Below are 22445 nucleotides of genomic sequence, written 5' to 3' on the forward strand. Positions count from 1 at the left end.
TTAATTCGCCTGTTGGAAACGCAGAGCGGATATCACGGACGATAATTCCGCGAAATTAATGGAATATACTTACCGAAAATGTAGGCGAAGTAAGCGCCGAATATCTGCAAGAGCAGCACGTAGATTGGAGTGGTCGAATCCGCCGGCACGAATATTTTCTCGCCAATTTCAACTATATCCGCGATGTCGGTGATTACGTTGGATGAATCGCGGCGTACTTCCGACACGGGGATCTTATGGCTCCCAAAGGCGCTGCTTAGCATCGTGAATAGATGCCCAACGGTATCCCCTTTCATATAAAGTATTAGCGCGGTGCTGATAAAGAAAGCCAGGACTTTCCAGACCGATATGAACATGTACGTGAAGTATCGGGTCAGCCTCAGTTCCTTTTTCACCCTGCACAGGGACCGAACGAATCCTGAAACGTGAAGATAACAACAACCCTTTAAAACCTCGTCCTTTCACAGGCTCGGGGTAAAAAGAAATCGTTCGGACTAAAAATTTGTTCAGATCGCGAAAGATATGTTAACCCCAGAAAATAGGAGGCAAAGAAAATTGATGAAACAGTATATGTCCATTTTGAAAAGTTTTTGAGATCAGGAATGTTAAAATTAAGCAGAATTTTCCAGGCTCGATATTTCGAAAAAGATTGCTCCAGAGACCTCGATCCTATTAGAACCGTTAACACGACTTTCTTAAACACTTTCCAGCACGTTCAGTTTTACAGTACGTTCGCTGGTTGTGTTACGCTAAAAAGAAAAAATTTGTAGAAAATTACAAGAGTTCACCCGCGATCGCGATGCGGAACGACGTAAATCGCATTTCTGCGAAATCCCTGTCTTAATTGTTGAAAGCAGAGCTTACGTTTCTATTAACTTCCAGCGGCTGCGAAATACCGAACCTCCCGAGCAGATATTGGTATTCGAACCGTTCAGCTTCCGTTACGTCGGAAATGAAAACACGCGCATTCTAGCGTTCCGCCTTTCATCCGCAGGATCTACTTCTAATGAAAGTAGCCCGACTTTTTCCGAGGAAAACATCGACGCGACAGAAGAAGAACGAGAGCAAACCGTTTCGGAACGTTCGAATCATGATTCGCGCCAGTTTCAACGTTCGATTCCCCGGAAATTATTAAACTTTGAAACGGTCCGGGCCGCCCGGAAAATGTGTAACGGTTTCACGACTTCCCTCGCCGAGACCAATTTTCCCGTTTTCTTCATCAACGGCACCGCGGATAAATACATCGGTACAATATTACTTACCGATCGGACTCTGCATGGAAACGTAATTTTCCCACCATCCGCAGGAGACCAGAAACAGGGCTGGTGGTATGAGCCACAATGATGGTCTCGAGCTATCCAATAATGGCCAGAGGACGAAACTCGTTCCTTGAGCTGCGAGCGCGGCTATATCGATCAGCACCAACACGAATCTTTTCGACTCGTCCTTTGTCTTGTTCCGAGAAAGCAGCCCTTGAAGAAGCCAGTCGTATACTTAATGCAATTGGACGTACAGCAATGTATACAGTAATGATATATGTGGAGAATTTGTGGGAAAATGCCACTTGAACAAACTCTGACATCCTAGCGTCGGACATAAACAAATGATAAAATCTTTTTGTTTCGTGAAACATTCACCATCGGCACATTTTGCCGATTAAAATGATACCGAACATGACACAAATTGGATCGCGTTTACCAGTAGAACCTCGATTAGCCGAACTAATCACTGAAATATCATACAGCATGTGTACAAATTAACATAAGAAGATAACTCGTTGGTATTTCTGAAGAATCCCTCCGAAATAGACACCACAATGAAGAATTTAGAGTCCGTTCGGATAATCGAGATTCTACTGAAACGTCGATCAAACTAGCAAATGTAATCCAAATTGCGTCGTGTTTGGTCTCGTTTTAATCAGAAAAATGCCAGGAATGTGTTGGCGAAAGTTTTATAAAGAAAATAATTAAGAGAAGAAAAGTTTAATTTGAATAAGTTGAAATTAATAGCCAGAGAGAAAGATTTTTGCTCCTTGCATCGGCAGAAATCTTGTCGACTCTGCGTTTTAATTAGTGTCCGTTCAATTCCATGAATTACAGAACAATTTGTTTCGAACTCGAAACAAATTGCGCGGCGCGATGAAAAATGACCGACGAAACGGTTAATGCTTTAATTATACTGTCGATCGGCGTTCCTTACCTAGCAGTCCGGGTACGAAGCACACGCAGTTCGTCAGCATCGCACCTCTGACGACATCCAAATCAGGAAGCACTGCCATAAACATTAGAGACAAGCCGACCACGTGAAAGGTCTCCATGAGGAAAACCAGAAGGAAATGGGAAGCCGGTGGTTTCTTCCACGACTTGAAGATGCATATCCGAATGCTGCGTATCAACGTGCCGAACTCTGGCACGGCGAACGCGATTATGATACACCAGATCCACGCTATCCTTTCTTCCTCCGGTAACGAGGCTTTGAATTCCTTGTTCCGATCTGTCGCACAAATTAACGAAGCAATTTTCAACATATTTATTGTCTTCGGAAAAATCGATACTGTCTAGAATACACGTATAGTCGGCGTTCTATAGCTTCAAAAATGCGAGCGTCATTTTGTAATTATTCAGTGAGAAATAAATCAATCACTGTCCGTATCTATAGCATTCCATTAAAATCGATGCCAATGCCTCAGCTTTTAATTCCACGAAACATGATTTATCAAGCGCATGCAACAGTTTTAGTCCTTTTTTTCAATTCCTTTTTATATGATAATAAAAACTACATGACTAATAGTATTATATTCTATTCTACCTCATCTTCAAACACCAGCTATATCCTTTGATCTTAACCGACTTAATCTCCACTATGTAATAACGAAAACTCAATTTCATTTTATTTATACACGAGATGAGAGATAATGAACTTTGACTAGAATTTTATGCATTTATAATAAAGAAGGATGGATCAAATGGAGAACAGTAAAATCACTTCAAGAAGTATAAAATATTGCTTTATTAATTTCAGCTCTTTATAATTATTAAGAAACGAAATAAATTATTATTATTATAATATAATAAAATATAAAAATTATTATTCTCCCTCTTTAATAATTTCAACAAGATTAAAAATAATACATCGGTTTCCGTAAATTGTTCGAATCTTTTTACTGTCTTAAATTATATTTATTATATTTATATTATTTAGTTCAATAATAGGTATTCATACGATTAAGAAAGACGAAAACGTTTGCACGCATGTGATACGTCGTGTTTTAAAAATAATAAAAGTATTATGCAATCTGTTGTAGCTTATTAAATTATTTTATATATTCTGCTAATAATTAAAGTGTGTTTGACGATGCTGGTCGGTTATGCAAGCAAATAAACCATCAGTGCGCTTCCCGTTTTAACTATCGGAAACACGTGGACGCAACTCATTCGCACCTGACTGTCGTAATGTGCATTTGTTTACGGTCACCGACTCAACTTTAAGTATATACACGCTGGTTTCAACAATGTATAATTTTTCTATAATATTTTAATATCAACGTTGTTCTAATGTGTTACTATTTCTTTTTTCTTTTTAATCTAGGTAATAACGTACGAAGATGATTTATGAACGAATTTATTAAGAATTCATTTGCGCTTGTATTGTTCATACTGAAAGACTGATTGCGAGACAACGAGATAACGAGATTATGCAATTGTTCGAAAAGCACTAATGGTTTCTAAAAATGCAGCTAACAACAGAGGAACATTGAATAAATGACATTGGAACACGACTGTGTTTCCGCATTGCGTCTCTCGCGCGCTAACGTTTGCAATTAAATTTCACTGAACCCATTGTGACAGGACATTTTCATGAATGGAGCACGCGTATTTGCAGGTAGCAGAGCAAAGTTGTATTTACTTCCGTTATTTTTCTAGAGCTGTCGCTCGGACGGTCAGCATAAGAGTTTCCAACCTGTTTTCACGTACTTTCTCTCTTTGCTTCCACCATGAAGTGTACCGGCTTGCGGCAAAAAGACTTCGTCGTAACTATGTTACGAGAACGATCCACTTTTATCATTATACCACCTTTCAACGGTTTATTTATAAGCTTTGCGAACTATAATCACGCTGACAACGTTTTCAAATCGAACAGATTGATCGTCCTAGTTTCGCGAACAGCGTGCTCGCGTGTTTGTATTTCCTACAAAAAAGTGAAGTTCTAATTGGAGCGCGAATTTAACTTTCGAATAGACATTACGGATTCATTATGCATTTCTCTTTCTCTGAAACTGTTAATGAGAGTGTATACACGTGAGCTGGCGGCGGCGCGAAACTTTTTCCTGCTATCGTTATAGTATAGTATAATAATCCGTATAATCAGACGGATGCTGTGGATCATTATTATTAGATAATGGAAGCTCGAGGGGAATTCATTTATCTCCGGTTTGTGCTTTATCTCGTGATATATGTAGATGGTTCTGAAAGAGTTTGTCGATCACTTACCTAACTTCCTATTGCAATAATCGATCGTTCGGTCGGATCTGAGCTGCGACGTCATGAATAGAATTGTTCCTTTGGCAACTACACCGCTTCCTAGCACTATCACAAAAACTACGAGGTATACAATGACTTTCGTGACCTGTACCGTCATCTCGAGGCATCTTTGATTCGCCATCGAACCGGAATCGATTTTTGGCGGCGGATTCCGGAACACGTCCCATCCTTTCGTTTCCACCACGGCCCTCTGACTGCAACGAGATTATTATCCGAGTCAGGCTAATGTTCAATTTATAATCGATAGACCACGGATTTTATGCATTTATAGCAGATACGAACTGATCAAGCACAAAACAGCGAAAACATTTGTAGCTAACAAAACACTTTTGTTTTTCACAACTCAAAATTATTCTCAGCATCTTGTAATTAATACAGGCAATTTTGCATAAAAATCCGCAGTCTGATAATTAGTATCGGTTGGTGTATAAATAAATTCTTTCCTTAAACAAGTGGCCATTAAACATCTCGTTTCGATATTAATCTGTTTTTACATATATTTTTATGCTAGAATGAAAAATATATTTTTATGTCAAGTACGATACGACATTTTTAAATTGCCAGTTTAAGTATACATTATATTGTATCAATTGTCAATTTTTCTTTTACTTAGAGAAGTAATATAGTTTAGTTGGTATAATTAGTAAAAGAAATTGTTTAAAATTGGTGTCAACGAAGGAATTGTCGTGTGGAGTACATTTTAAATGGAACGCTTGATAGGGAGTTTGTTGGGAACAAAATTGAATAGGACATTCGGAGTGGAAATGGCTGACACGTAGATAGAGCAGCATGTTTAAGCAAAACCTGTGGCTTATTGTGGAATGCAAGTCGGTTCGGTCACAAGGAACGACCGTCGCCTTCCCTTCTTGTTTTAAAGCGGCAAAAAGACGTTCAATGTTTGCGAATACCGGAGGTATTCTCTTTGCAAGGATAAATACCTGTCGCCATAATCCTGAGTCAATGGGGTACTCTCGCCGTCTGAAAAGTCGTCCGCTCCACCGCCTGGTATCATTCCATTTTGTTGCTGATTTTTGGACATCCTGTCAACCGGGCTGAAATCAAAAACACCAACTATCAGTAACAGCCATGCCAGACATACTTATAGATTCGTTATTTCAACGTAAGTACACTGGGCATCAGAAAACCCTTTTCGACATTATTGCTTTGTGTATAATTTAGTGAAAATAAAAATTGTCGGTATTTGCAGGGACAGTATTTGTTAAAACTTTAGATGCTTTCGTTGTTTTGCATTTCTTTTGCCAATTTCAATCAATTAAATGCAAAACAGTGAAAACATTTGAAGAATTAAAATTATATCTTGTGTATGTATTATATTTTATTAGAATTACTAAGAAAAGGAAGAAATGTTTAAGTACCTCCTGTAGCTTGAAATTGAAAGAAAACATTTCTTTTACGTCTTGATGACTTTAAGTCGTTTTCTTTTTAAATGGTATGAGTCACTTTTCACGAAAATGTGTCGAAGCTGCGCACGACGACAACAAAAGAAAAAAAGGCGGATTAAAAGATTAATATTCTTTCCAAATAAATGAGGGACAAGACAATTCGGTTAACTTGATCATTCGGCTGATAACAGACCATCTATTTACTTTCCCTCCATCTATTAATTCTCCCTTCCTCTGTTTCATTTATATTTCATTCATTTATCTGAACGATGTATGCTATCGTCAAACAATTTGATTACCACCTATATCTATCCTGTGGATTTTATTCCAACGTGCTACTTTTCCTTTTGGAACACGAATACGACCCAAAAATTGATAAATTATAACTGCGAATAACGAATAGTCTGATTTTATGCATTTATGGCGAGACAAAGAAACTGCAAAGAGAAGAGATCGTTCTTCGATAAATGAGAAATCAAAACACTCCTTAATTGTCGAACGAAACCGGGTTTTTAAGCGAACGGCGAAATTGTACGAATTCGTTCAGTCGGCGGCGCATTAAGGAGAAAGTTAGGTGACGCAAAGAAATCCTGATTGCGAGTCATATCGGGCCGTGCAACAATCGAAAGAAGAAACAGTTCTAACGCGAAACGGATGAATTACGGCATTTTCCACGCGCCGGTAATGTTACCGTGCCGATAGAAAAAGAGTTTGCTCTCGAAAATTGGCTCTCGTCGGTGAAGTAAATGCAACGTAACGGATCAGTTGGCAACCAGCTTTCTACATTTGTCACTGATCGGCCGGCCGCGCGACTGGTTTCCACAGGGTAACACGACCATCGTTCTTTTCGTGGAAAAAATTTATCTCGCCCGGTCTGCGCTTGCAGCACGCGTTGCGAAATTTCCTCGTTAAATTAATTACCGATTCATCGAAACTGGCATAAAACGCCCGGCTCCGGCTGCGACGCGAGCAGGTTGTTCGGAAAAGAATCTCACACTTGCGCGTGTAGGCTGTTCTGGAACTGCCTAACTAGTATCTTGGCGCTCTAAATAATTCAATCAGGGGCCGATTTACGTTTCCTAATCGACACTTCGCGGACCTGCTAGCGCATGAATTATTTTTCAAGATTGCTTGTTTAACCCCCTGCTGCATAACGAGTACCACTCCCGATGAACGCGTCAAATAACATCGTGTGATTTTGTAACCAATATCTGCTAAATATGAATACTAAAATTAAAAATATTAATATTAAAATCGACTAAATAAAAGAAATCTATTAAATAGGAATACTATTCCGTTCCTCTAGGACGAAATAAAATTCTGCTCTTTCGCAATCAATACATTAAAGTAAATGTAGGCGTATTTATTCAGAACTAACCTTATTAAGAAGTATCTAACCTGGTTCTAATCATTATACAGCTGTTAAGAAAATCTTGAGAAGTTAATAGTTTAAGAACACTTTTATCTTGGAGCTTATTATCAAGAATAGAAAAAATTGTATTTATTTAATGAATATAAAATTTATGTTTTAAAAGTTTTTGAACGATCTCCTATCAGCTGAGAAATCTGATGGTCCTTGATAGATCAAGCAAATAAGAAATCAGCTTGAGTAGGTTAATAGCGAAGTTTAATAGAGAAAGTATGCTCCATATGCGTTTTCAGGACGTGTTGCAGAATCATTTCCGTGTTACAGAAAAAAGTTCTACAAAGTATAAATTGAGCAATTTTCGCCCGAGGAATAAATTCTAAAATCAGGAATAAAATTAGTATTCATCCGACAAAGCCACTAAGGGAGAGTTTGTTTTTCCTTTTATCAAAGGACGTCAATTTTGTGTGCTACGAACAGCTTCTATTGTTACAAAGAACATAACATTTTAATTGGCACACCTTTCGCATACCTTTGAACGGTGGAGATGTAACATTTTATGAATATTCTCTTACTGTAACAAAGTTTTAAATCAAATTAATTCTTAAGCCTATTAAGTCTTCGTTATAAGACTGTGTTATATTTATTTTCAAGAATATTTCTTATGAACCTTGCAATATGAGGAATAATGGGAGAACATGAGTTGAACTTGTAACATGAAAACTCTTTTGAAAAAGTTCCACATATACTAGATTCCAACACTGGTCACTAAAAAATTCCAGAACTCGCAGGATCTTTATACAACAGTTTCGAGCATCTACTCCCATACCAAAAACTCTGAAATTTCGGGAACGCGTGCGAAACGGGACGAAAAGAAATCGCATATAACTAAATCGGATCAAAGTTGGTGTCGGGGAACGTGTCGAAATCGCAGCTCGGTCGATTGTGGTCGAGCGGACTTGTTGCGTTTGACGTCAACGTTTTGGTTGCACGGTCGAGCACGCCGTAAGATACAGGCGCATACGCGATCGAGAATCGAATCTTGCGGGATAGCAATGTAACCGGCAACGGTGTATTTAGCAAGTGTGCGTTTGGTTGCCTCATTTCCCCGATACCTAATTAATAGAGCCGGCAGAAGGCAGCGGCTGTTAAGAGAAGAAGTAGGGCAGAATGAGGCGAAGAAGGAGGCGGAGGAGTCGAGAGAGACGGAGGCGTATCTTTGTTCCGCGGAGGTCTGGGCTTTCTGGTTCCTGGACACTGAAAGTGAAAGGGAACGAACAGTGAAAGATAACATAGCAAGGACGTCCACTGCAACTCGCCGTGTCGGTTGCTGCCCTCGAGGCACGTCATGGATTCGTTCGTACCGGGTTCACCCCCTCGCAACGCCTCTCGCGAACGGCGCTCGGTAAAATAGCATTTCGAAGACAAAGTCAAAATATTTCCTACACTCCTGCGGATTTCAGATAGTTATTTACTTTCGCGTTAATTGCGACACTGCCTGAAATCGTTGCGTTTTATGGTGTACGAGCTGTCGTAAAAAGAAACCGGACTCTGCCAGTTTGAGGTCGAATTTTCATCGAGCAATTTATATCGAATGTACCGATATATGTTATAAACAATAGAGCAGTGCTATCGTGGCTCTGCGATTTGTCATTCGGCTTGAAAAAAAAACAAAAGATGGACTACGCACAAACTTAGGGAAAATGATTTCCAAATAGTTGAAGAACAACGCGGAACTATCGCGAAGTAAATGGAAGTCTGATTTAAAATGATAATAGTAGTAAAGATATACAATTTATATATTGTTAGCAATTGTATTTGAACAATAGGGACAACGTGTTACGATGCACATGTTGTGTTCCCGTTTTGTTCTCACGATTTCGCAATGTAAAGAGACTGTTGTTTCGTGTATTGATTTTACGTCATCGTTGTTATACCAAATTCATTTTGCAAAAAACTCCACGAGAAAAAAAAAGTAGATCAAATGGAAAACACTGAAAATATTCGGAGCACTTTAACATATTATTGTATCACTTCCGACTTATTAAGGTGTCGAAAAAAAAGCAATAAATGTACATGCGGCTGCAAAATTTTGTAATGAATGCAGATAATTTTTAGTTTACATTCGCAGTCTATGTACATAACAAATAGATATTTTCAAATATATGTAGAACTGTCAGATGAAAGAAAATATTTTAAAAAACATGTAAAAGAACATGTAACGTATTATGTAATAATATTAAATATTAAATATATATATATAATATTAAATATTTCAACTGCTATTTGCAGCACTTTTTATTTGAAGTGTAGCTCGCGAACACCTCTCTTGCGTCCTCTGTCCAAGCTTCGAGCCGCCATCTCTCTCTCTCTCTCTCTCTCTCTCTCTCTATCTGCCTCACCCTCTCCTTTGTCTACAGTGTTTTCCACGAGTTTCAGGGTTACTGATCAGGCTCCGGTAATGAATTCAAACGAGCCCGTTCTTTCCACCCAAGGGAAGGGCCTTGTGTCTCCTTCTCCCTCCCGACTTCTTGCTCTTTCTTTCTTCGCTCGTTCTCGCTTTATTCGTTTCAGCCGCCCGAAAGAATTCCGCGCTAATGCCGGACCAATGTCGATGACTGAAACCGCCAACAGACAAACCAGATTCTAAAGATTCTTCTCTACTTTCTTTCTTTCTTCCTACCTCTGTTCCATTCTATCCTGTTTCCGAAGGATAACGGCCCTCTCTTCTCGCTACAGAAGTCCTCGTCGTCTTGTTTTATCGAGGCGGTCCCGGAATCGAATTTTTCTCGCGATTCCAGAACCGCTTTTGCAAATATCCTTACAGCCGGTGGCAAAACTGTACGTGCTTTCACTGAATCTGCTATATTTGGTAAAATGTCTTAACAGCAAAAAGTGACACGCTCGGAATCCCTTCTTTAAAGGTACTTTCTAAGTGGACAACTTTTGAACACATTCTTGTTTGTTCTTCCACGTAATAAAAACAATTCCCAATCTTAACCCGTGTAAGTTTGTTCAGTCAGGAATTTTGCGAAATTTTCCTTATTGAATTGCAATATGCTGTTTACTTTAATATATCCATAACAACTTCTCAAATTTTTATGCTCAAAATTCGCTTTCATTTTCTAATAAGGAAATATGAAATCTCATTTTTTCTATATTTGTCTAATGACATTTTATTCACTACGTTCATTTCAATTTTTACAATAAATTCTAGTTGTACGCGAATGTAATCTGAAAGAATCTTTTATGCCATGTATTGTGTAACTTAAGAAAATAACAATATTGACCGTGACCAATTATGTATCTGTATAAATAGATCTGTAATACTTGTGTGAAACGGCGAATGATGTACAAGAACAACAGAATAGATCCGTTGCTGAATGTAAAAGCAGGAAGCAACCATGCATTAAATTTCCTAAACTACTGAAAACTTTCTCTGCTTCATCGTTTAACGAACAAAATGGGGTCATCTACAACATCAGCGACATTATATTAGCCTTGATAGGAGCGACTACCGAGAACTTCCAACATAATCGAACTGTACATTAAAATGCACAGTTAGCTTTTTACATACAATTCACAAAAATTCACCGTGCAAAAAGAAAATTTCTAAAATTCCTAAAATTCCTAATTTCTAAAATTTCTTTCTCTCTTTCTCTAAAATTTCTAATTTCCACCAACATTGAAACGAAACCAACTATCCAATTTAATAAGCTCAGCTTTCTCGACCTTACTACGTACAATATTCAATACTGTATTCTCTTGCGTATATTATACAGAACATAATTAACGATCGGTTGCAGTTTTCTTTCATCGCCGAAATAGAACGTTCGTTATTTAAAAAAAAAACAGGATACTCCGAGTGTCTTTTGTTATTTCGTATCGAGTGTCGTCCATTGTAATCTCATCGGAAATAATAATTGTCGTCCCAGTTTTTCGCCGGATTTTACTGCAAACGAGGCAACTTCGCCTCGGTTAATATTGAATTCGCGTGCTCGAATAATCGCGTCGTTACACAACGAATAAAATCGAGCCACTACGCTCCGGTTCACATTCACTTCTCCGTTTTCCCGACTTAGAAAATAGAAACTGTCGAGTTTCCGTGTGAAGCAGCTCTCTCGCCATGCGACGACGAAATTTCTTCAGCCCGGCGAGCCCCACCGCCATTGTGGATACAAACAAATCGATTTCAACTGTTTACGGGCAAGCAACGTTTACTTGTTAGAACAGCAAACATTTATGCATCGAACAATGCATTTTGTATAAACACATTCGAACTTGCTGGACTAGTTCCAATCGTTGCGCGTTGCACAATTCGCCACGTTTCAATAGCAATTGTCCAGAGACCCGGGCAAAAAAAAATTATTCACAGAAAGTTTAATCACAGCGAGTACACAGTACTTCCCAGATAAGTCTATTGATTTCTAAAGATGGTTATAAAATATCTAATTACTTAATATTCGATGCATTCGAAAAGAAAAAGAATGGTCAACTTTTTGAAATGCAAATTTTCAAATGAAGAACAGTATTTTTAATAAAGAATATTTCCGACTTTATCATTGTAAAACATTATTCCAAATTTGGAGCATCCACCACCCCATATTAGGAAATGATTATAATAAATTCCAAATTTTCGTCTGTTTATGCAGAGTCTATGGTCAATTAAAAAGAGGCTGCCCGTGTTAGGCAACTTTCCACCGAGGTTTGTGTGAAACTAAGATAACCCGTCATTTCGTTTTGCGACTCGCGAAGCATCGTGTAGCTTTCATGCAACGTCTTGGCGTGCTTGTCCTTATTTAGTCAGGGAAAAATTGAGACGCCTGAAAATAACCGCCGTCCGAATTCCTCGTTAAATATGTCAAGCAGATAAGTAAAGGCGAAACAAGCTTGCTACGCCGGACCGCGAAAGGGTTAAAATATATATAGAGAGAGAGGTGGGCAAGTAATTCCACGGTGGACAATGACTCATAGGACAACGGCCTTAAGACGACAAAATGTGGTAGCCTAGGGAGTAGAAACATGCAAACGCTGAACCATGCGAGTCCGAGATATTCCGCGGCTGTGCCCGGCGATGTTCCTGCAAGCGAGGTGTCACTTACGCTCGTAGTAAAATAGGAAAACAATGGACCGTTCCCAATTTGATAAGCTCGCTGGAAATGTTTCCCCTTATTTCTATAAATTTTCCTCGGTGATAGTGGCAATGCCCGCCTCAAGGACAATCACCTTCTTCTTCGGTATCGGAATCGAATCGTACGAACACACTCGAAAACGTATCGAAGTTTAATCCAATACCTCGAAATCGTGCTTATTATAGTGTTTTTTGTTTTTCGATTATGTTACCTCACGCCTTGCATGCAGCTATTTGTTACGCTTGGAACAGCCACTGCTGGGAAGTAAGTGGCTGATTAGTATTCGAATCTCTAGAATGTTGCACGTTCACCCGACGAGTTTTTACCGCGTTATGCAAAACGGATTAACGTAAAGATAGTAAAATATTATTTGAGATCGATTGAACAAAAACGCAAAAGGTGTCTGATAATCTTAAATGAACAATGTTAAGTGAATAATACTTGCCCTAAAATGAATTGGAAAGTATAGATCGTGGCACAAGGCTGATCAAACTACTATTCTTAATAGAAGAGGGAATGATTAATTTTTGGAGAAATTCGGAAAAGCGATTTAAAAAAAAATTGAATTAAAAACGTTTGATGGGTTTTAGAAATGTATGTGTGAACGAATGCAACCTACCGCAATACAAACATTGAAAAAAACAAACACTACAAACACTCTACGTTAAAATGTGAATGAATAATACAACGTACAAATCGTTAATTTTTTTCTTCGAGTCCGTAACGAAAATTTAAAAAATGTATTTTGTAGTAAATTTCATCAAAATCGGTCAATTGGTTTACCGGTTATAAATTACTAAAAATGGTGAGAATCGCCGAACAATAGCATAAAAGAGTAAAAATAATGAATCCAACCCATAACTCTTAAACCATTTTCGTTACTGGCCCAAATAAAAAAGTTGCAAAAAGCAGCTTTCACTATTTTTACTATTTCCAAATGTTTCATTGCACGTCACCTGATAAACTGATCCCAGCTTGGCAGAAAAACCGAAGTGTGCCATAAATTATGACTCCGACTTCGCATGTATCGCTTGGACATTCATTTATTCAGGACAGAAGTCGAATGTACTGGAGATAAAGTTGCATACGAAACTAGTTTCTACTTCAAAATACGGAAGAAAGTTAGCAAGAAGAGTAGCACACCAAAAACAGTGTGTCCACTTATAGAACACGATCGTAGAAGAGATAATATACAGAGCCAATATTTAGTTTTAATTCGCACTAGTGCTGTGCTTGTAGAGATCGCGCGTACAACTTCGCTACATTTTCCCGATAGTGTGATATTTATTCCCGCTCCCCAAAATTTTCGCCATGGTCATTCCCGTGATTGCGTGTTGGTACTCTTCACATTTATAATACATTTTTAATTCGTTCGTCAAAATTCACAAGCAGGAAATTCCAAGTCTGAAATATAAGTACTCCAACGAAAATGTTCGTGTATGATCTGATAATACCAACAGAGCCCAATGACCGGGCAAAAATGTGTCGTCAAATCTAGACGCTTGACCAGAAAAGTGGGCTAGAAAGTACGTGACATTTTCAGCGATTTCTCGTCGTAATGTCACAAACATTTCGTTTCCATTAAATTCTTTTAACTGGGCTTTTTTCAGCACTCGCGTTCGACCTCGTTTCCCTTTTTGCCAGCTCCAATTTCAATGGCAGACAGCGTCATTACAGGAAATTTCATGTTCTCGCATACGACACCACCGTTTTTTTTTTATCATTTCTACCGTATTGATTCATTGTTTTGTTACAGGGGATTAAATAGCCGCGATTCGGAGCTCAGCGGTGCGAAAAAAATTTTTCTCCGGAGACCCATTGTCTGTTGACATCTTCGGTTTTCAATGTTACTGCACGAGGTCGCGAGAAACCTCTCGGTTTTATTCGGCAGAGAAAGAGAAAAAGAAAGAGCGAGAGAGAGAGAGAGAGAGATAACGGTACTGCTTCCTTGTAGCAGTGACACCGATGACAGTGATTTAAATGTCGCGTTACACCTACCTATCAGCCTAACCCGTACAATGGCGGCTTATAAGTATATCAGAATGTGTGTCGCAAGACACCGTGTCGAAACTGTGTTCTACAACAGCTGCAGCGGATCCAATAAATATTTGGATTAAAAATATATGTTCCCGATAAATTGTCAATATTTCGATTATGATAATTTTGTTAAAAAAGATAGCAAAATTTCGGGCACAAATAAAATCATACCGCACAGAGTTAGCAGTAGAACTTTTTATAATGATATATGTCCAATTTAACTAATTGATAAAAAATCGGAACCTGTCGTATTGATCGATCTTTAGATTTAGTATTAAAAGCATTCTTTTTTTATATGTTTTTTACGATTTTCGAATAATTAAGCCATTCTCTAAATACTTTGACGAAGATATAGTAACCTTAAGACGTTCTTTAAAGCAAAAGCGGTAGACGATAATTAGTGGTCTCGTAGTTTTATTTCCTCACTTTCGAACAAGATGTACATTCTTTTTGTATCCGGATGACGGCTCAAGGTTAAAACGATCCGGGCAACGCACCTAAAAAAAATTTGTCTACTTCGTGGCCATGAGATCATTCGTTGCACTTCTGAGACACGAAACAAACAAACGAATTTTTTTATCCACGCGAGTATGGTTGTTGCCTGAACTGGGGCAAGCAGAAACACAAAAACAACTAAGTTTTAATTAATAAAGTTTTGTCACAGCATCTTTTTCAACGTGTAGAACGCTAATATACAACGCTACTAAAGTATCTACTTCATATTACTAGACTATTATTAGTTTTATATTGCTAGATGGAATTGATTTCACTATATGAGCGGATCAAATACAAACCAGTTGAGTAGCTAAAGAATTAAAAAGAAAATACTGTCGTATTGTTCTGGACTCAATAAAATTATTATGAAAATGTCGATTTATTTTATTCCGAAATTATTCACAAACAGAATTGGTGGCACAACCTTTACGACAGCCTGTGTGAAAAGAATGCACGAATACTAAAACGCGAGTCACCGTTCATTCGCGACAGACGTACAGCGAACAGTGCCGTGGCGCATTCCCATCGAAAATCGCAGCTCGAACTCCCGATAAACATGTCGCAATTTTTTCCGAAGCTTTGCAAACCAGTTGGTTTAAGTGTTCGTCGATTGTATCCCGCGAGGGTTGTCCGAAGCTTATGATACGTGGCCTGCCATTAAAAAAATGTCCGACAGCCTTGAGCAAGACCGACCTTTGCGTCCGATACACCCGGCGCGACCATTCGACGGACGTCGTTAAAGGTTTCGCGTCTAGTAAATCACGCGGACGTACCCCGCGATACTGGAATCGAGAGACGAGGTTTTTGCGAGGGAAAATGATCGTCGAAAGCGCGGAACTGCGAACGAGCCACCCTCGGCTTCGGCTTTCGCAAATCCAGGGGGCTAGGAGGGCCGAGGGGGAGGGAAATAAACGAGAAACGTTCCCCTGGCTTGGTGGCGGAATCGCGAGGAAGAATTTCAGCGGTATGCGTGCAGATGAATCACCTGGACGAAGAAAAGGGAGACAGTTTCGCAGAAGAACACGAGAGACTACGGAGAAAGGAATGACCTTGCCACGGAGGATATTTCGAATCGATTCGACGAGGAGTGTGCTCTCGCATGGTACAAAGACATATGGCAACGATTAACCGGTTCCAGGCCCCGAGCATCGTTACTTCTATATAAATGAACATTTTTCCAGCATCCGCAACCGCGTTTCCTCATTTATACCAGCCACTAATGGGTTACTATGTCTCAGCACGACAGGCCATTCCCACGCGCAGTGATTCACTAGACTTTGTCATCCCGGATCGCTTTTCACCTCGACTGCCATGTCCCTTTCAGGTCTTGCACCTTAAATTAACTCCTTTCTACAAATCCTTTCTCCTTTTTACAAATCAAACTCACCATTGCACAGATCAAACTCATTTTTTTTCACGAATCAAATTCACCTCGTGGGCGATTCGACAGTGAAATAACGGTTATGCGAATGAAGATAGTTTACGGTTACCTTGAGGATCCTTTGCGAATTTCTTAGGCAAACATCGAGTGGTGCCATGAAATAAATACTTTATGTTGAATGTTACGTGCAGAACAAATTTTGAATTTCGGAGCAATAAATTTCATTTTTATCGCGATAATTTAAGGAGACGAATTTGAGGGAAAACTTGATTTGCGAAAAGGTGAATTCGATTTGCAGAACGGTAAATTTGATTTTCAAAAGGGTGAATTTGGTTTGCAAAATGGTGAATACGATCGGCAAAATGGTAAAGGAGTGCAGAAGCTGTATGCGGGTGACACGATGCTCCATTTGAAAATTCTTTTTCCAATAACGCATAAGTGATCCGCGCTATTGTTTCGGAGAAAAATGTGAAAGTGGAAAGATGAGCAGGGTTCAAATTTTTTTTTAGAAGTGCAATGGTGCATGTGCATATTCTTTTACACAGATGGATTTCCCTCGACATCGACATTAGCTTAGTCGTATATTCGGATAAAATTTTGGAATTTTAGAATTCAGCTGACATGTTCAATTATTGTTTTCAATAAAATTATCCGATACCTGTCACAAGTCTGTTTTCCATAGATATAAACTGTGCGTTAAAGCTCAACTATGTCGATGCTATATTTTGTACGCGCAATGAAAACGAACAACAAAACGAGCGATAACAGGAAATGCTGCGCTAAAAAAAAATCGGGATTTACAAGTGAATAACGAGAAGATCAACGCGTACGCTGAAATTCGATATCGATGTTCCTTCGGTTCGTGTTAGAACGAAGCAATGTTAGAAATTGCGTTACGTGTGTCACAAGTATGTCTATTACAACCGGTTGAAATCGATAGGCTCGAATATATCACATTTCGTTGAAATAATTCGATATACACATACACAAACATAGACATACAGGGTGTCCCGAAAATGTTGCACTTCCTTGAAATGGGTGATTCCCGAAGTGATTGGAAATAACTTTTTCCTTTGCGAAAATGTTCTCCGCGGCTTCGTTCAGAAGTTATTAACAAAAAATACAGGCCAATCAGAGCGCGACTATAGCGGGCGGATTGGCATTGGTCGAGCCGGGATCCGTCCGCTGTAGCCGCGCCCTGATTGGTCCTTGCTTTTTGTAAATAATACCTTAACACAGCCGCGGAGAACATTTTCTCAAAGGAAAAAGTTTCTTCAAATGACCTTAGGAAGCACCCCTTTCAAAGAAATACAACATTTCTGGAACACCCTGTATTTGTGCATTGATTACCCGAATGTTACTCCCGTCATGGTGTTCTCGACGATAACTGTAAAAATTCACTTGTAATAAAAAAAAAAACGCTCCGTTGTACCAAACAAATGGATTTCACATTGTAATTAGAGTAACTGAACGCGTACAGTGCGCGTCACTTTTTCCATGACAACTGATTGGCCAGATCGGCTAGCAAACTTTTAATAAAAGACACCACCAGTAACGCATCCTGCTCGCGCGATTTCCTATCTCGCGCGATCAAGGTTCGTTGCAATACTGATAAAATACTATCAATTATCTCTAAGAATGCAGGGCGCACTTGTCTTCGTCGTCCTTGAGAACGTTCCAAGATGGTTATGATCTTTATGAAAGCATAGAATTCATGGACAGTCCATGACCGTGTCCGAAAGTTTCTTTGTTTTCTTTGAGATTTGTTGGGTAAAAATGATAAAATTGTGAACTTGCGAAGAAATTGTAACAATCTATTATTCACCGTTACATACAATAGAAACATAGGTTCGCGATTTCATTGAAAGATAATAGATAAGGAATGTAGAAAATGTTGCGAAAGCTTACTTACCGGATGATAAACTCCTTTGTGTAGATTGTATTCGTGTTCGTCAAAAGCTATTTATTACGCGATTCTTTAATTGATTTCGTAGCTGCTATTACTGAGAAATGAATTTTCTTACTCAGCTTAATGATTCAATTAAAAGGGAGTTTATCGTACTCCGATGATTCAGAAAGATTTTGCGAATCACATTGGATTTTTGCAAATCTCTTTTTAATTTCATTCGATTATACAACACGATGAAAAAATTATTTAACAAGACTGTATACGTGTATCTTCTGCGGCAGTAAGTGTACACTCTTCTTAAACTATTTTTAGATCGTTCACTGTACATTTATTTATTTTTTATACGGGAGTCTGGTGTATGAAATTGTACATTTTCAAAAAGATCCATAAAGTATATTATAACATTTGAATACTATCAAGATTTGGCTGTGTAATTTCGGAAACAAAAGAGAATCGTTAAATTAATTATAAATATAGAATAAAAGCCATTCATTATAAATGCATAAGATCTTCCATTCCATGCATGCAGATAATTCCGAAATAACGTAAATTTCACGTTGCTCGCTCGAGGCAGTCCGGATAATTTCATACTCCGGTCAGATGAATAAAAACGTAAACTCGAGCGAGCAAAACGCTGTGTCTGATACTAACGGATGAAATTGTAGCGTAAGTAGCCGAAGTAACGCAACAAATCACTTTCTTGTAATCCGATTACGCAATACGCGATCGAATATACGGATTACAGGATGTGCAGTAACGAGGAGCATCGTGCTTCGCAAATTTGAACAACATTCCTAGCAATTAGCTTTCTGTGATTAAAGGGGATCTTCTGCATCGTTGAAAATATGTCAGCAATAGGATTCGTCTATCCGATCAACTTCAAATTTTGAGAGAAATTTCAGAAAACTTGCTGCTGTCGCATGGGCCAAAAACAAATATTAATATATTTCAATTTTTTTTAATTATACCAAATGCAAATAAGCCCAAAATATCAAAATTCAAAATTCAAAATGCCGACATGTTGTTAAATTATGTGATATTTTACTCTTCCAAATCAGACAAAATTTATTATTGTACTGTTCTTTTTAACGCAATTATTATTCAAATGTTGGCAATTTCTCGATAATCGGAAATGTAGTGTTCAAATGTTTTTTGTATCCACAACTCCTGCAACTTTAATTATTTTGACTTGAAAAAATGATGTTCTATAGTCCGAATAATGGAGAAAGTATAATGATAATATTTTAGTAATAATAATAATATGATAATTTATTCGCAAAAATGTCCAAGCGACTACAAAATGAAAGATCCCCCCCGGATGAAAATGTATGAGCGGAGCCGACGCGACGATAGCAAGAAGAAAGAAGGTTGAGTAATAACGATGACGTCCTATAAATATCTAATTTCCAGCTCACGCCTCCGACTGTTTTTCAGTACCGTTACAGGTTTACGCGTTTGTCTTGCAAAATGATCAATGAAAGCGCGCCGCTCGACGCGAACACCGCTGTTGTCTTGACATAGAAATCACGCATTCCCACTATTAGGCTAGCGAAAGGAGAGAACGCCGCCGGGGAATACGGCGGTTCGTTTTTTTCTTTTCTCTTCTTTTTTTTTTATCTTTTCGCTGTCACAGAACAAATTAGCAGGTCCCGTACTGTTTTTTAATAACTTCGACTCTGCGCTCCGCGATACACACACACACACTGACACGCAGCGGGCCACACGGATTTTCTCCGCTCTTTCGTAACTTTTCCGTGCCGGCGGACCTGTTTACTATCATGTTCCGCCGTTGTCTTAATTAGAAGTTTGTCTAATTGGCCGAGAGGAGTTTAATGAAACGACAACACCGGGGCCTCGGATTACTGTCATGTCGCCGCTCTCTACGTTTTCGGCACGTTATCGGAATTCCAAAGAACGATCGCGAAACTAATGCATGCAAACGTCAGAATCCCCTATTGTCGCTGTAACAATGCTGCTCCACTTTCGATACGTCAGCCACCGTGTTCATGAATCCACAGACGGAGGCTCGAGTGGTGGGAACGCGTGTATTCGATCGCGTTTTTGTTTGGCGTATGTTGATACATTTTACTCGTGCATGACAAAAGTGAGCGGGCGAAATACGAAAGTGTAGAACCGTCAGAAGAATCTGTCACCGTCGTTGCATCATCTTGCATGAAAATTATTAACAGAGTCAGCTGAATAATTTTCTTCCGAGTAACAACTACAATGTTGACTTGTGAATAAAATTGTTATTGCTATAAAACAATTAACAATTTCCTTATCACTGTCCTATGTGACGTCCACAATCTCGCAATTTACTTAACCCTGTGTTTAATTTTGTCTGAAGCCCCAACGTCAATTTCAAGTCCCATTTTCAGATACTACTACCCTAATAATCAAACAACGTTTTAATGAACTAAATCAAAAATCATTTTTTCCCCAGATTATTTTATATATTTCCATAAACAAGGAGTGTTCTTGACAAATAAAATTTGTTTAACAAATATTTGTCCTTGGTGCAGATACAGAGTTGAAGACATCAAATTAATCCTGTTCAAACGAAGATCTATTGAAACGTTAGAAATATTCTCAGAAAGATACATTCTATATTAAATACTTCTACCTATCCTACAATAATTAGATTATTTGTTTAATTTTTACCCAATGTCACCAGTATAACGATATTGGCCCTCGTGTGATGCACTTTGTTGTTTAAAATCATAGTGCAGCAGCGTAATATTCAAAGAATCCGTAACTTTATTTTAATGTTATTTTATAATATCTCATCAAGGAGGTACGTTGCATTTGATAAAATATTTTAACGAGGAAGATAAGCAGTGAAACAAATGCTGGCAGAGAACGTGCTCATTAAAAAGCCCACGGTTATCGGTGTTGGATTTTTAAAAATTAAATCGTCATCGGCAGGCGAAGTATATTAAGATGGAAAGAGGTCAACAGGATTCGAACCGATGATTATGACGATCAATATGAATTTAATAAGCACAGTCTTTCCCATCGGAATGACGTTTGACAAATTCGTTAGAAAACGGTCGTCATGTGAAAAATGCAACATTGCATCTTCGCTCATAATGATCAACGCGGACACGCTCGGTTAAACTTTCCTTCCCGAGTAAAACAGCTGTCATCGCGCGGTATAGCATCGGAACCAGTCGGATCGGCCAAGAAATTACGAAACCCCATGACTTCGATCTACAATAGAAAGTCAACTGGCTGGCTGGAGGAACGTTCGCTTCAAAGAATCGGCTCGCATACCTCGAAACAATTCCGATCCGGTTAGGTATATCCGATCGAACCGCGAAACGATTCAACGTGGAAAGGAAAAACTCGTAGAACCAACGAATGGGACAGCTCCTCGACCGATTTTCAACGAAGAGAAAAACACGCGAGTCCCACGCACCTCTAGCGCAAATACCAAAGGCACATACCTGCTAGACAGAAGTGGATCCTCCACTAGCTACCGAAGACCGACGAGACACGTCTCTAGAACTCGAAGACACACTTCCTGGTTGGCAGAGTATTATTCGGGAAAACTGGTTCCGCACGCGAATCCTCCGTTCCCTCCCGCGGCTCTCGGCATGGAAGCACAATTTCCTCAAAGGCAACACCAACCGGTCATGACGATGCCGATTTTATTTTTTTTTTCGGGGTCGATCACCGATCACCGGTCACGTAACCCCGGGGGAATTTTCGTGTGCGCACCGTTCGTACTCGTGGGATGGAGGAGGAGCGAAAAATCTCTTCGACGGGGCCAAGAATCTTCGTAATCGGCCAGGTGAAAGCCGTTTAGGTGAACGGCGAACGAGCGACTGGCTTAGCCGCGATCTACCAGAGGTACCAGAAGCGATTCAGAGGGCCCCCCCTTGCCTTCCACTACTGGATAACTTTCACAACACAGCTAGAGAGCGAGTCTCTCTTTTTCTCTTTCCCTCCCCTCGCGATTTTTCTCCGGTGATCTCGCTCTAGCCACCGTCGCGCACCGTCGGGTGTCCCTTGAACAATTTTTGATGTCAAAGCTGCGTACCAGCCGCCACGGACATGTGTAACAATGGCCGATCTATTGACCGGAATACGGCCCAATTGCGAAACCCTGCGATACCATAAAATCGAGTTTTTTTTTTTTTCTTCGCTGGGAGAAGGGAAATTTGTGACACACCGCCGCC

The 22445-nt window shown here is 39.1% G+C and overlaps 1 protein-coding gene across 3 annotated transcripts in view; it reads right to left on the minus strand.

The window, feature by feature from the left end:
* Nucleotides 1–22113, minus strand: part of Kkv (hyaluronan synthase-like protein kkv) — a 43627-nt gene extending 21514 nt beyond the window's left edge. For 2 of the 3 annotated variants that reach the window (XM_076792649.1, XM_076792651.1), the window contains exons 1-6: nucleotides 17706–17855; nucleotides 5480–5593; nucleotides 4491–4735; nucleotides 2200–2493; nucleotides 1263–1472; nucleotides 74–418 (exon numbers count right to left, since the gene is read on the minus strand). In XM_076792649.1, coding sequence (XP_076648764.1) covers nucleotides 74–418; nucleotides 1263–1472; nucleotides 2200–2493; nucleotides 4491–4735; nucleotides 5480–5593; nucleotides 17706–17725 — 1228 coding nt within the window. In that variant the 5' untranslated portion in view covers nucleotides 17726–17855. Of the gene's footprint in view, nucleotides 1–73; nucleotides 419–1262; nucleotides 1473–2199; nucleotides 2494–4490; nucleotides 4736–5479; nucleotides 5594–17705; nucleotides 17856–21710 lie in introns of those variants that run through there. The other variant, XM_076792650.1, reaches the window with a different exon arrangement.
* Nucleotides 22114–22445: the final 332 nt, after the last annotated feature.

The sequence above is a fragment of the Halictus rubicundus genome, chromosome 8, assembly GCF_050948215.1.
Source record: "Halictus rubicundus isolate RS-2024b chromosome 8, iyHalRubi1_principal, whole genome shotgun sequence".
NCBI classification, from domain to species: domain Eukaryota; kingdom Metazoa; phylum Arthropoda; class Insecta; order Hymenoptera; family Halictidae; genus Halictus; species Halictus rubicundus.